General features: G+C 42.0%; 1 protein-coding gene across 2 annotated transcripts in view; it reads right to left on the bottom strand.

The window, feature by feature from the left end:
* Positions 1 to 15,720, bottom strand: part of NUP210L (nucleoporin 210 like) — an 80,782-nt gene that overhangs the window by 20,269 nt on the left and 44,793 nt on the right. For both annotated transcript variants that reach the window (XM_036086758.2, XM_078078625.1), the window contains exons 17-28: positions 12,420 to 12,612; positions 8,681 to 8,769; positions 8,373 to 8,477; positions 7,959 to 8,060; positions 6,712 to 6,840; positions 6,253 to 6,380; positions 5,355 to 5,487; positions 4,579 to 4,641; positions 4,034 to 4,213; positions 3,586 to 3,666; positions 3,370 to 3,501; positions 897 to 1,055 (exon numbers count right to left, since the gene is read on the bottom strand). In XM_036086758.2, coding sequence (XP_035942651.2) covers positions 897 to 1,055; positions 3,370 to 3,501; positions 3,586 to 3,666; positions 4,034 to 4,213; positions 4,579 to 4,641; positions 5,355 to 5,487; positions 6,253 to 6,380; positions 6,712 to 6,840; positions 7,959 to 8,060; positions 8,373 to 8,477; positions 8,681 to 8,769; positions 12,420 to 12,612 — 1,494 coding nt within the window. The remainder of the gene's footprint in view (positions 1 to 896; positions 1,056 to 3,369; positions 3,502 to 3,585; positions 3,667 to 4,033; positions 4,214 to 4,578; positions 4,642 to 5,354; positions 5,488 to 6,252; positions 6,381 to 6,711; positions 6,841 to 7,958; positions 8,061 to 8,372; positions 8,478 to 8,680; positions 8,770 to 12,419; positions 12,613 to 15,720) is intronic.

The raw sequence follows: 15,720 nt of genomic DNA, 5'->3' as shown, positions 1-15,720 counted from the left end.
AATAATGTCTTCCTCATTTCTGGAAAAGACAAAACGATGACCTTTGCTCGCGTATCAACTACAAATCAACGTCCACCTCACTTCAGCTTAGCCTGAGGGTCCACGACACTCTTTTCCAAATGAGCCAGACACTTAAAATGCACCTTGGTATTCTACAGAATACAAATCTAATATTAGCCCTGCTTCTGACAAAGCTACACTGACCAACCACATCCTCTGTATCACTTAGATATTAGGTATAAAATAATTTTGAAATTTCTAATTTTAGCTCTGGTAACCTGAAAAGAGATTTGAGAACAAAAACTTATAATAATAAATAAGCTAGTCCTAGTAAAAAGCTCCTTCCTCTACCCCTCACTGAATCAGAGAAACAAAACCAAAATAAAGGAAAAAGATAGAAAAAGAAAAAAAAATTAGTCCTAAATTCAGAGGTAGAGAAACTTATTTGCCCCCCACAAATGATCATTTTTCTTTTGAACACTAAAAACAACAGGGCCAGTTAGCTTTCAGCCTCAGAACACCTGTAGAAACCAACCATTCATGCTCTTACACCTTACTGGAAGTTAGGGTTAGATCCCCTCAGTGGATGGTATCATAATATCTATGGTAGGCAGAGCAGCTCAGAAACGAACCCCTCTTTAGTTATTATGGTTTCATATCCTGTGTTTATTGTGTGGGGAGTTGAGGGGAGTGCATGTTCTTACAGTTTCTAGTATCAATACTTATATAGATGCAATTAGCAAGAATGACAAAGATCTAGAAACTATGAGCCTATCCTAGGGCTCCCTCTAGCAATTTCTCTACCTCTATCCAGACAAAGCTCCTCATGGATGATAAAAGAATATAACCTTCTTCTCCTTGATACGTAAAAACAAGATTTAGGTTTGGGACCTTACCAGGATCTGAACTTCATCAGACAGTTCCAACAAATTCCCCTCAAGCTGCCCAGAGGAACTGTTCATACAGCGGACAGTGACTCTGATACTGGTGCGACCAGCTGCTTTTGTGTGGACAACCATGGCAAAGTTATTCTCTACTGGGAGCTGTAGGAAAACCTGGAAGACAGTTAGGAATGGATTAAGAAATATTCATTAATAATCACTGTGCCCTTCCCTCTGTGTTGTTACGATAAAGAAAATGTATGCTAGATAGATCTGTATAAAAGAACTAGAGTACCAGGGATTATTTTCATAGTTATTTCTTTTCATATTCCCAGCAACACAGTCACCCCTCAAGTAAACTCTGTGTATAGCACTCAACTAATTCTGGCAAGCCTCTCTGACAGTCTCATGTTATCTTGAAGTCAATCCATTCACAGGAGAATGAAAATGAAGAAAGGGGTTTCTAAAATGGCTTCAGAGAGTAGAACTTGAATTGGGAGAAGTGAGACAATCTACCCCTAGAGTTCAGAGTGGTAGCAAGGAAGGAAGAGGACAAGGAAGGAGAGCTATTTCAGGACTATGCTCACCCTAGTGGACCATCTCCCTACTGCTTCCCCACCACTCTGGCCCAGACTGGATAAGGCCATCGGGAAGGCAGGGCCAACGTTAAGACACATGTTGGAGTAGACACCTGCCTACCTTTGGGGCACTCATCTCATGCCCTTTCTCCTGCCTTTTTGCTGTCCAGAGCCTTCAAGACCTTTCTTCCAGCTCTCTTGACTCCAGAGTCCCAAGTTCCAAAATCACCTTTCCCTCCTCCCCTACAGAAAAATTCCCATTTCCTTTATGCAGATCTCAGTCAGTTGTCTGGAAGGAAGTCTTATGCTAAAGAACAAGTGGTTTAATAATATGTTTGATCCAAGTGAATCTCTTGAGTGTTGACACCACATGCAGGAGACCTCCATGTGGGGCCGGCTCAGCTCACCCTGCAGGGTCTGAGGCAGGAAGAGAAACTCTGTGTATGGCTCTCGATCACTTTTCCTAGAGACAAGAGTTGGGCTTTAGATAAAATTGGAGGAAGGGAGAAATAGAACAGATGCTAAAGGCCTATGCCATCCCCTCATTTCATACAATCTCTGTTTGCTAGTCAAGAAAGAGAGCTGAATTCCTGTGCAGAACTCTGCCAAACTAAGTACCGTTCCATCTCTCCTCAATTCTGAGTATAAGCAGGCTCAGGGAAGTCCACGACAGATAGAAGACCCAAACACCAGAGTTTCCCTAGACTACAGATCTAGGATATTTTTAGAAGGATTACAAATAGATTTTGTAACTTTTTTCAGACTTCTCTTTTCTTTTTAGCTGGCTCCAGAAATACCTAATTAATTCTAGCTCCTGTAACCTCTCTGTTCTCTCCCAAGATCTACCTCTAACTCTTTATTCTTGTGGGCACTGAGTCGTGACCTACTGGGTAACTTGGCTGCAGGTTCCTTCTTCCTAAGGATCTAGGCGGCTGCCACTGTCCCCAGACCACCCTGGGTGGGTTCTCTCAAACTGACCATCCGGTAACAATACTGTAAACGAGGTAAAGTTAGCTGTAGCGTCCCCTGCCTCCCTCCCTCCTCTCTCTAATTCTTCTTCAGGTTTCTGAGCAAGGCTTAATGCTGTGTGCATTACGACATCAGAACTATTTTCACTCATCACAGAGCGTAAGCTCACCTCAGAGCTACCGCAGGTTCAGCGCCAGACCACCACAGTAAAGCAAATGTTGCAATAAAGTGAGTCAAATGAATTTCCTGGTTTTCCAGTGCACATAAAATTTACGTTTACACTATACTATTAGTCTATTAGGTGTGCAATAAATAGCATTATGTCTAAAACAATGTACCTATCTTAATTAAAAATACTTTATTGCTAAAAAATGCTAACCGTCATCTGAGCTTTCAGTGAATCATACTCACTGATCGATCACAGGTCACCATAACAAATAAAATAATAGTGGAAAAGTTTGAAATATTGTGAGAATTACCAAACCGTGACACAGAGAACAGAGTGAGCAAATGCTGTCAGAAAAACAGCACCAACAGCCTTGTGGTTGCCACAAAGCTTCCATTTGTAAAAACATGCAATATCTGTGAAGCACAATGAAGCAAAGCCCAGTACAGTGAAGCGTGCCAATGTATATAGTTTGTATTCATAACGTGTTACTACTACTTATGGAACATAGTCAAATGCTCACAAATCAATATTAAGGGAAACACTGTTTTTGAGAGCTCCTTCCAGCAAAGTATATTAAAAATTACATAGCATTATCTGAGTCCTCAAATTGAATTCTTCATATGATTTGTAGGTTTCCAGAGTACACAGAACAAGGGGAGGAGATTAGTAACACTGTGTAGTTTAGAAAGTAAAGTCAGTCTCAAACTTGATGAAATAAGGTAAATTACTATTAATGTCCCTGAGATGACATAATAAACAGACACATTCCTACCTCTGAATGCCTGGGTACTAGATCCAATACATCCCTTTTGCTCATGGACCAGTGGAATGTGAGCCCAGGGTTGGCATTGCTGAAGGAGAAAGGGGTCTGGGTACTGGTCACTCCCATGACGTAAACTGGCATCTGAAAAGAAGAAGGAGTGCTGGGCTGGATGTCCTGCCCAGCTGGCATTACCAGAGTACACTGAGGCAGAGCCACCGTACTGACCTCAGTTGCTGCGATGAGTCGAGTAGCAGCTGCAAGGATCCTAACAGCCCTTAGCTGAACCACTTCAATGTGCACTTCATCCTGCTCAACAGGTAGAAGCAAGCTTAGGCTAAGAGGGAGTGTCTGTGCAGTGGACAGAGGATGCTTACGATAACTAGTTTGTTGTTGTTTGGGGCATTCAACAACAAAAAATATGCCATAGATGTGTTTGTTTTTGTTCCCTGAACAATTCCTTAAGGATAGGGACTATGTCTTGTAACAATGCCAAATACTCTGTGGGGTTTTTCCCTAAAGATTACATATTTCCCATGCTTGGTTAAGAGAATGCCAGGTAAGGGACTCAAAGGGTTTTTCTGAGCTGCTGACACCCTCCTCCTCACCACCCCACATGCCCCAATATGGTTCCCAAATGGAAAAGTGGAAGCAGAGCAGAGCAAAGAACCAATACCTGAGAAAACACAATGACTTTGCCAGTATCTTCATTTACTGTCTGGATGGTGCCATGGACCACAGCCGTGCCAACTACCTTCCCTGTAACCTGCCCCCTCCTATTCACAACAGCCACAGTCTGGTTACTGATAGAGAAGTGAATGATAGATTGGGGCTGGGGGCCACCTTCAGACATGACCTGGAATTTAAACATGCCAGTAAATGAAGGAACATGGGGAGAAATCACATCTCTTTTCCCAACATTTCATCCAAGCAATTTGACCTCTTAGCCTCCCCCACTTCCCAACAGACATATCCCACATCAACTCAAATGCAGAAGAAACGCAAGTGCCACATATGATCTATGGGGTTCCCGGAGGTAGGTTATACCCTGTTCATTAGGGGACAGGAAAGGACTAATTTTCTTCTTTATCAGATCCTGCTGTACTTGGCTGGGAGTAGACAAGAGGAGGCCAATAGGAAGAAGGGGGTGCGTGTGTGTTGGAGTGGGACAGAGCAGAGTGAGGAGAAAGGGTAAATCGTATTTCCTGACTTTGAGATCACCTGCATCATGTTAGTTGGAATCAGTGTCATTTTCTCTGGAACAAGTCTGAATGGAGGAAACACCTTGAAGGAGAAGACCAAACAGAAAACAGGGACGGACTAGAACCAATTTCATAACAAATGATCATGCAGCTTATTCTAAGGAAAAAATCCTACACACAGACATGGATTTTACTTTATTTATAAATATAAATTTATTTATAATAGCAAAAACTTATAAATGAGAATGCTTAAAACTTATACGTCCACTCATTGGAATAAAAGTGGTCATTAAAGTTATATTTATAATTATCTTTCTTTTTTACTTTTTTTCAAACATATATAAAAGTAGAGAGAGCAGTATAATGAACTCTTGGTACCTATTACCCAGCTTCAACAACTGCCAACACAGGGCCAACAATGAACTTTTAATGACATAAAAAATACTATTGATATAGAATTAGGATGAAAAAAGCAGTATGATTCATCTATGTTAAAATAAGCATGGGGAAGAAATGAAGGATTATTAATAACGAACGGTTGCCTTTAAGTAGTGGAATTATAGGTGATTTTCATTCTGCATCTTTATTATTTCTTTTGCTTTCCAAATTTTCTACAAGTGTATTACTTTTATACAGAAAAACAAAAACCTAAAACAAATTACGTATTGTTTCAAGAGTTAGACAACTATCATTTTACTTAGTCAAATAATTTTTAACTTATGCAAAATAAACAGAAAAAGATGAATAAAGCTAAATAAGATGAAGTATTAATTTTGGATGAGATAATTTCCTTACCTCAATCTGGCGAGGAGCCGATGTGAATTTCCTCCCCATCTTGTCCCTGGCAATAGCCACAAGTGTGGTTTGCCCAACAGAGACAGCTCGAAGGATATAATTTTCAGAGTATTCATCCTGTTCCTCCATTAGCCTGCAAAGACATAGGTGTTTTTAGGTAAGAAAGATTTGATTTTGGGGCACCTGGGTGGCTCAGTCAGTTGAGCGTCCAACTCTTGGTTTTGGCTTGGGTCCTGGTCTTGGAGCCATGGGATGGAGCCCCTTGCCAGGCTCTGCACGGAGTCTCCTAGTCCCTTTCCCTCCCCCTAAAGTCCCTCCCAAAATAAATACATAAAATCATTAAAAAAAAAAAAAAGATTTGATTTTAAGAGTAGCCAGTTATGCTTCTTTCTAAGATGCATAACATTTTCTGTTCATTTTAACTCTAGTTAAAGGGAATTGCCAGAAAATAAATTTCCACAGTCAAGACAAAGTTCATGGCAATGGCAGGAAGCTCCTGAAGGCAAAATACTTGTTCTAAGGCCCCAGAGGAATAAGGGCAACATAAACATAAGATTGGCAAAACTGCAAATACTAAAGCACCTTGGAATTTCTGTATTCTTTTGCAGAGGGAATACCAGCACCTCTGCTTCTAGATAGATTTTTGAAGGTCCTCCATCCTGAAGCACCCTAGAGGATACTATCCAAGGAGAAGTTTCATAAAATGGAAATACTCACAAGACACGTGAGTTTGTCCCTAAACAACCGTTCTGAGGACATGGAAGGGGTAGGGGTACTTTGTAGAGAGCCGAATATGGCGGGAGAGTACGGGCCCAAAGAAGAAAATCTGAAGTAACACAGGGACAGCTGACTCTTGATGTTCGGCCTGGGGAGAAGGAAGTGTTGAGGTGGTACTCACGTCAGGGTGACGATGGCAGAAGCCAACTGCAGTTTAAGCTCCATGTTTCTGAAGTATTTATTTCGGAATGGGCGTTTGGAAGAGCCAAGAACCCTCACAGTTACTAACACGGTTTTACCTATTTCAACCTAGTAGTTAAAAAAGAAAAGTAATTTTAGTAGAAGTGTCTCATTCACCAAGTACAGTCTAACTAACTCTTTGAGGGTGACAAACTGTGCTGAATGCTCCTGGTCAGCCTTTTATCGAAAAACCTAATCTACCAGTGCTAGTTTATCTGCTCTTCAATACTCTATTCATCTTATAATGTTGGAATGTTGTTCTTTAAGGACAGGTATTTCCATTAACATCACTGAAGGTCCTGCGGCTGCAAGCACAGGAGCCACACAGACTATATAAAGTGAGGCTACAGGGCAAGCATGAGGCCTGCTTCTCTGATGCGAAACTGCAAACGTCTCTCACCTTATCAATCAGATCAAGTTCCAGCTCTTGTATGTCTGACACCCTGAGGTAGGCCACTGCTGGACCCAGGAAAGCCAAGCACAGATCGTAGACCTCCAAGGTGAGAAATCCAGGGTGTACTGGAACTAACTAGAAGGGAGACGACGGCAGCTGGATAAGGAAGCACACATGCTCCAAACATAATCAAAGCAACTATTTTCATTCAAAGCACAAAATACAACAACTTACTTCCTTTCTGATGGGAACTGAGAGGTCACATTACATGTTTCAGGCACAGCACAATATGCACCCTTAACAAATATTAACTGATAAAGAGCAAGGTTTAAGTTGACTGAATTCAAGCAGAATCCAACATACATATCCAGCTTCTTAATTATGAATAAGGAAGGGATTTCATGAAGAAAGTCCAGTCCATTTATGCTGAAATCACCAGTGGGGGAGGAAGCATGAGAACAACCTGGTTTTCTGTCACATGCTGCAGATCCTGCCCCGAGTAGTAGGTACTTTCACACCCTGTACACAGTGCTGCAATCTCCCCCCTCTTAAACAGTATGACCTTTGAGCTCTTAGAAGGAAAGAAAATATACACATATGTTAATAGAAGGTATTATTTTTATTACTAAAAGTCAACTAAAAGCAAATCCCTTGGCATACTGATTACAAAGATAGCTTAATATATTGAGTTGTCATATCCTGGCTAAAAACACCATATACTCAAGTTATGAAGTCAACAGTACAACTAATTATCCACACTGGGGCACCTGGGTGGCTCAGTCGTTAAGCATCTGCCTTCGGCTCAGGTCATGGTCCCAGGGTCCTGGGATCGAGCCCCACATCGGGCTCCCTGCTCAGCTGGAAGCCTGCCTCTCCCTCTCTCACTCCCCCACCTTGTGTTCCCTCTCTCTGTCTCTCTCTGTCAAATAAATAAAAATCTTAAAAAAAAAAAATTATCCACACAGTTCTGTGCTTTGAAATTTATAGAAATGAACCTTCTTTTCATGGAAATCTTACAATTAGATGTCTTCTACACTGTCTCAGTTCAATCAGAAACAAAAATTGCCCAGCGAGTTGAAGGGAAAAAAAAAAAAAAAGCTTGTTTTGGGTTGGAGAATCTATGAAGGTTAAAAAATGAGGCAGATGTTACTTTTATAACAAGTCTGAGACATACAATGGAATTTTTCTAATCATTCTCGTAAGGATGAACTTTGACCTGAGACTATCAACTTGGGACTATCTCTAAACCTCACCTGGATAGAGCTTTCTGCTTCCATGTAAGTGACGGTGACAATGTCCTGCTCACTGCTGTTGACCAGAAAATAACCAGATCCTTCCACAAGGCTAAATATCTCCTATGGAAAGATCAGACATAGAATGCTCCATTCTCTTTGGTTTTGAAATAATTCAGAGAAAACAACTCCTACCTACTTAAGGAAGAGTATGGGATTAAAAGATTAAGGTCAATGGACCAAAGACAAACTATGATTATTACAGCATTACTACAAAGGATATTGCACCTAATTATTACACATATGTTACATATGCTTATCAGTGATTTTCAACACATAAGTGAGCTTTTTTTATTGCCATACTATTAATCTCAATAACCTCATACCCGTCCCCTCCAGTCGGACCCCATTTAACTAGACCCCTCCAACTTTCACCTTCACATCGGGGTGGTTATAGATGGTGGCATTCTCGGGCAGTACAGTTACATCGTCCACCAGAAGCAGCTCCACAGCTGCAGATCTGGGCAAGTTGGAAAGTTTCTAGAAATGGAGAAAAACCACAAAGATAAGTATAAACTTTTAACTCCTCAGCTGAGAGAAGATTCCAGTGTTCTTTCACATGCCAAAGATAACAGAATCAGAGAGGTGCACAGTTCTCAGATTTACATTAGTTATAAGGGATTTTTGGTTTTTTTAAAGTTATAAATGAAGAGCCTTAAATTTCAGTGATTTCTATTTCTTACCTCTGGACTTTTCTTCTCTGAGTAGCCCACAAAATTGACTCCAATGAGTACAGTCCCTTTTAACTGATGTACTTTAAGGACCTGATGACCTGGAGACGTGAGAAACGATAAATGGAGAATACAAAAGTGTCTCCAGAAAACTAAATTCCGCCCTAATTTTTTCCAAATGGTGTTCTATTGCAGGAAGAAAAAAATACTTTGTAGGGAAATACACAAGAAACAGAAAACTGAGTTTTTGTGTTGATTGCTATTATATTCCTAGGTGACTCTGGGCAACAGCTTTATTTCTCAGTTTCTTTATTAAATGAGGGATTGGGCCAGGCAAAATCTAAAATTCTTTCCAGTTCTAATGGTGGGGGTATGGGGAAATTTTTGTTTGATTTAAAAATTGGAGTGAGGGGGTACCTGGGTGGCTCAGTCAGTTAAGCATCTGCCTTCAGCTCAGGTCATAATCCCAGGGTCCTGGGATCGAGCCCCACATTGGGCTCCTTGCTCAACAAGGAGTCTGCTTCTCCCTCTTCCTCTGTCCCTGCCCCCTGCTTGTACTCGCTCGCGTGCTCTTTCTCTCTCTCAAATAAACAAAATCTTTTTAAAAAACATTTTATTTGTTTGTCAGAGAGAGCACAAGCAGGGGGAGTGGCAGGCAGAGGGAGAGGGAGAAGCAGGCTCCCCGCTGAGCAGGGAGCCCGATGTGGGACTCAAACGCAGGACCCTGGGATCATGACCTGAGCCAAAGGCAGACGCTTAACCAACTGAGCCACCAGGCGCCCCAATAAATAAAATCTTAAAAAAAAAAAAATTGGAGTGAGAAATAAAGATACGGCCCTTCAGGGCCTTTCACTGTTCTAAACTGTCCTATAAATGTGAACGTCACATCTTGTCCACTTTATTTACTTATTTTTTTAGGATTTTATTTATTTGAGAGAGAGAGAGAGCACAAGCAGGGGAGAGGGAGAAGCAGGCTCTCTGCCGAGCAGGGAGCCCGACGCGGGGCTTAATCCCAGGACCCCAGGATTATGACCTGAGCTGAAGGTAGACGCTTAACTGACTGAGCCACCCAGGCGCCCCTCATCTCGTCCACTGTAAATGTATTCCACATCAGAGCAATTCAAACTCCTTCAACTAGTGTTTGAAACTTTCTATAATCTGACCCTGTTTTACCTATTCTTTTTTTTTTCTTTTTAAAACTTTAACATAAATCTGCCACTTAATTCTTGTTTTATCCTCAACACAGTAGAATGACCATGCCTGAATCTGTGACACAGTTACTCAGGATGCTCCATCCATCCATCCATAAACAAAGATTTACTGAGGGGCTACTATATGCCAGGTCCCATGCCAGGTAAAGAGGGTGCAGAGATGAAGAGGAAAACCCAATCCTTGCCTTCCAGGAAGCCCGCAGCTTCAGTGTGGTGACTGAGGTAAGCACCACACTGCACGCTGAGTGCTCCTAGAGCAGCAGGTACAGGGCACAGGAAAGGAGCACCTTCCTTGGACTGGTAGCGTAGGGTTACAGGAAACTCACAGATGGCGAGAGGAGAACTTCAGCCCAGTGACAATGCAAGAAAAGAAAACATAAACACATGAAAGGAAAGAGGTAAGAGAAGCCTTGTCATGGCTAAGGATATAAAGTTGCTGAGTGGGGGTGCCCTGCTGGCTCGGCCAGAAGAGCATGCACCTCTTGATCTTGCGGTCATTTTCAAGCCCCACACTGGGTGTAGAGATTACTTAAAATAATAAAACCTTAAAAAATTTTTTTTAATAAATAAAGTTGTGGAGTGTGAGAAAAATGTAGAGTATACATGGGTAATAATAGCAGGTGAAGGGGCGCCTGGGTGGCTCAGTCGTTAAGCGACTGCCTTCGGCTCAGGTCATGATCCTGGAGTCCCGGGATCGAGTCCCACATCAGGATCCCTGCTCAGCGGGGAGTCTGCTTCTCCCTCTGACCCTCCTCCCTCTCATGCTCTCTCTCTCTCATTCTCTCTCTCGCAAGTAAATAAAATCTTAAAAAAATAAAAAAATTTAAAAAATAAAATCTTTAAAAAAAAAAAAGAAAAAGAGGTCCAGATTTGTCCTTTAAAAAGGTAATCTAGACAGTAGTGTGGAGGACAGATTAGAGGGCAGCACAGACAGAGGGAGGTCAGCCAGGAGGCTACTGTGGTAACATGGGACAGATATGGTGAGGACACAGTGATGGAGTTAGAGGAAGGGATGAAATCAGAAAACAGAAGAAGCACTGATGGTATCTGGTGGTTGATTGTTACAGCAAGTAAGGAGCATCTCTTTCCTTGCTACCATTTTTTTTTTTAAGATTTTTAAGTAATCTCTACACATATTGTGGGGTTCGAACCCACAACCCTGAGATCAAGAGTCGCACGCTCCACTGTCTGAGCCAGCCAGGTGCCCCTCCTTGCTGCCAGTTTTTACACGAAGTGTACCATATTGTTGGTATTACAGTATTATAGTATTACATACACATGAGTATTATGCTGCCAGGTTCTCTAGCTAAGCTCTTAGACTTGTCCTGGGGGTGAGCTCCCTGTGGGTGTGGAGAAGGCTGAATCTTATTTCTCCTCTAAGTGCTCATGCCAGAAACTTAAAAGTTACCCTCTGTACCTCTTTCTTCTTCACCTCTGGGATGGCTCTGTGGCAGGCTTCCATGTTACTGGCCTGCAGTGAACCATGCCTGCTGGTACCCATGCCCCTGAGCAGTGCTTGTCCACCCTGAGTCGGTTTTGGCAGGTGACTGCTTTGGTGCATCGGCAAATGTGATACAGGCAGAGGACTGAAGACTGATGACACGTGCTGCTGTCTCACAACTCCTGCCGGTGCCTCTGGTCCCCTGTAAGATCCGTTCACCTGACTCTGCTCACTCTGTTTCCCTTTCTGCCGCCCCTTCAGGTCTCAGCGTAAATGTTACTTTCTTGGGCAGCTTTCTCTGTTCTAAACTAGCTCAGGTTCTCTGCTATAACTCTTTTTTTTTTTAAGGTTTTATTTATGTATTTGACACAGAGAGAGGCATCGAGAGAGGGAACACAAGCAGGGCGGGTGGGAGAGGGAGAAGCAGGCTCCCCGCTGAGCCCGGAGCCCGATGCGGGGCTCGATTCCAGGACCCTGGGACCATGACCTGAGCCGAAGGCAGATGCTTAACGACTGAGCCACCCAGGTGCCCCTCTCTGCTATAACTTTTAAAGCACCCCATACGTGTCCTTTAAAACACCTAACACAATCATAATATTTAAAGTCTATGAGGGGGGCACCTAGGTGGATCAGTCATCTGACTCTTGGCTTTGGCTCAGGTCTTGAACTCAGGGTCATGAGACTGAGCCCTGCACTGGGCTCCACACTCAGCAGGGAATCTGCTTGAGATTCTCTCTCTTCATCTCCCTCTGCCCCTCCCCTCCTCTAAAATAAATAAATGAAATCTTTAGCAAGTATTTATATAAAGTCTATGAGGGCAGAGGCCATGACTATCTCATGTACCATTCCATATTCAGGTGCCTAGCACACGGTCTTATATGTAGCAGTCACTCAATAAATATGTTCTTGTGAGAAATGCTGGATCCTAGACCCTGGCTTTGCAACCAAGAAATCTATATTTACATTTGCTAAAACATACAATGATCAAAGATGCAAAGAGAGATATGACAAAATCTGAAATAAACTGTCACCCAAGGGAAATACTTAGTGCAGAAACACTTAGCAGACATGTAAAAGGATTTGTAAGTCACCATAATACCATGTAGCCGAGTCTGCCCACTGCCGTCATCCTTTGCTACCATCTCCACTGAATTATAATTTTCGAAATGAGCTAGTGTTTCATTTGAGGATTTCCATTCCAGCATTAGTGAACTGAAATTATCAAACTTTCTCCTGTGTTGATCAAACACTGCCAGTTCCAGAACTGTGTCCCTCAGGCTTGATACAGGAATCTGCATTAAAAAAAAAAAAAAAATAGAGGGGCGCCTGGGCGGCTCAGTCAGTTAAGCATCTGCCTTCAGCTCAGGTCACGATCTCGGAGTCCTGGGATTGAGCCCTGCGTCGGGCTCCCTGCTCAGCAGGGAGTCTGTTTCTCCCTCTCCCACTCCCCCTGCTTGTGCATGCTCTGTCAAATAAATAAATAAATAAAATTTTGGGGCGCCTGGGTAGCTAAGTCGTTAAGCATCTGCCTTCAGCTCAGGTCATGATCTCGGAGTCCTGGGATTGAGCCCCGCATCGGGCTCCCTGCTCAGCGGGGAGTCTGCTTCTCCCTCTCCCACTCCCCCTGCTTGTGTTCCCTCTCTCGATGCCTCTCTCTGTGTCAAATAAATAAATAAAATTTAAAAAAAAAAAAAAAAAAAGAAACAATAGTTTAGGAGGCAGTGAGATACCCTTGAACCTAGGGCTCATGTTTATCCCATTCTTTTTTCTTTGACAATTTTCTTTTCTTTTCTTTTTTTGTTTTAAAGATTTATTTTTTTATTTGGGGGGGAGGGGCAGAGGTAGAGGGAGAGAGAGAATCTCAAGCAGACTCCCTGCTGAGCACAGAGCCCAACATGGTGCTCAATCTCATGACCTTGAGATCATGACCTGAGCTATACCAAGAGTCGGACACTCAACCAACTGAGCCACCCAGGAGCCCCTCTTTGATAATTTTCAAATCTACAGTTGAAAGAATAGTATGAGTATACACAACTCATCTGGATTCACCATTTGCTTTATCTTTCTCTCCCTCTACTTTCCCCCCTCCATTTGATGTGTGTCTTTTTTTTTTTTTTTTGCTAAATGATGTAGGCATCATGGCACTTTACCCATAAATATTTTAGCATGCATTCCTATGAATGAGAACATTCTAAGTAACAAAAACAGTATCATCACACATAAGAATATTAATTCAATATCATCTAATATGCAGTCAATTTTCCCCAAATGTCCCTCAAAATATCCTTTATACTTGTTTTTTATTTTTGACCTAGATTTGATCTCTCTCTCTTTCTCTCTCTCTCTATATATATGTATATACACACAGATGTTCTTGGACAGGATGACTAGGATGACTCAACAGCATAAAAATTTCAGTTGTTCTGAATTTATATATAAATTTAATATAATCTCCTCAAAAATACCTGGAATTGAGGAAACTGATATCCAACAATTAGCTGATCACAAAGCTAACCAAGCAGAGACTCTAGTGGCCACAGAGGACAGAGAATACAGACGTCACAGAACTAGTTCAGGAAAGGTAACTGAACAGCTACCACCACCACAACAAAAAACAGTAACCACCACAAAACCTAGTTAGTGAGGGGAATAATAGGATTTCAGAATTGCCAGATTATGCTATTTATTTATTTATTTATTTATTTTAAAGATCTTATTTTTTTATTTGAGAGAGAGAATGAGAGAGAGAGAGCATGAGAAGGGGGAGGGTCAGAGGGAGAAGCAGACTCCCCGCTGAGCAGGGAGCCCGATGCGGGACTCGATCCCGGGACTCCAGGATCATGACCTGAGCCGAAGGCAGTCGCTTAACCAACTGAGACACCCAGGCGCCCCTAGATTATGCTATTTAAAATGTCAAGTTTTGGGGTGCCTGGATGGCTCAGTCCATTAAGCGTCTGCCCTCAGCTCAGGTCATCATCCCAGGGTCCTGGTATTGAGCCCCGCATCAGGATCCCTGCTCCACGGGGAGAATGCTTCTCCCTTTCCCTCTGTCTGCCGCTCTCCCTGATTGTGAGCATGCACGTACTCTCTATCAAATAAATAAAATCTGAAAAAAAAAAAAAAAAAAGTCAAGTTTTCAACAAAACATTATTAGAAATGCAAAGAAACAGGAAAGTAGGGGCGCGTGGGTGGCTCAGTCATTTAAACATCTGCCTTCTGCTCGGGTCATGATGCCAGGGTCCTGGGATTGAGCCCGATGTCGGGCTTCCTGCTCAGTAGGGAACCTCTTTCTCCCTCTCCCTCTGCCCCTCCCCCTGCTTGTGCTCTCTCAAATAAATAAATAAAATATTTTTTAAAAAAAGAAACAATAAACTATTACCTATGCACAGGAAAAAAAAGCAGTTAATAGAAACTGTCCCAGGGCGCTTGGGTAGCTCAGTCAGTTAAGCAGCTGCCTTCAGCTCAGGTCATGATCTCAGGGTCCTGGGATTGAGCCCCGCATCAGGCTTCCTGCTCAGCAGGGAGGCTGCTTCTCCCTCTCCCTCAGTACTCGCTCTCTCTTGCTCTCTCAATAAATAAAATCTTAAAAAAAAAAAAAAGGGAAACACTCCCTGCAGATGCTCAGACACTGGACTTACTAGACAAAGACTTTTAATCAACTATTTTGTTCAAAGAAATCCATGTTTAAATAACTAAAGGAAAGCATGAAAATAATGTCTTAGCATATAAAGAATATTAATAAAGAACCAAAAATAAATTTTGAAGTTGGAAAGTATAATAATTGAAATGAAAAATTCACTAGAGAAACTAAACAGGAGATCTGAAGAGGCAGAAGAAAGAATCAGAGAACTTGAAAATAGGTCAGCTGAGATTATCTAGTCTGATGAACAGAAAGAAAAAAGAATGAAGAAAAATGAGTAGCATCAGAGACCCATATGACACCACTGAGTGTATCAATATATGCAAAATGAGAGTCCTACAAGGAAAAGAGAGAAAAAAAAGAGGAAGAAAGGATATTTGAAGAAATAATCGCTGGAAACTTCCCAAATTGATGAAAAACATTAAACATCCAAGAAACACAAAGAACTCCAGGTAGGATAAATTCAAAGAGATGTGCATCTAGACACATCATAATCAAAGTCAAAGAGAAAGAGAGTCATAAAAGCAGAAAGAGAGAAGGACATGAGATTAACACCTAATTTTTTATCAGAAACCATGGAAGACGTGATGAAAGAAAAAGACTGCCAACGAAGAATTCTATATTGAGCACAATAATCCTTCAAAAATGAAGGAGAGGGCACCTGGGTGGCTCAGTCAGTTGAGCGTCTGCCTTCAGCTCAGGTCATGATCTCAGGTCCTGGGATCAAGCCCTGCATCAGGCTCTCTGCTCAGTGGGGAGT

Source organism: Halichoerus grypus, chromosome 7 (genome assembly GCF_964656455.1).
Source record: "Halichoerus grypus chromosome 7, mHalGry1.hap1.1, whole genome shotgun sequence".
Taxonomy (NCBI): Eukaryota; Metazoa; Chordata; class Mammalia; order Carnivora; family Phocidae; genus Halichoerus; species Halichoerus grypus.
The sequence above is the reverse complement of the archived record's forward strand: the minus strand, read 5'-3'. Positions and strand labels throughout refer to the sequence as shown.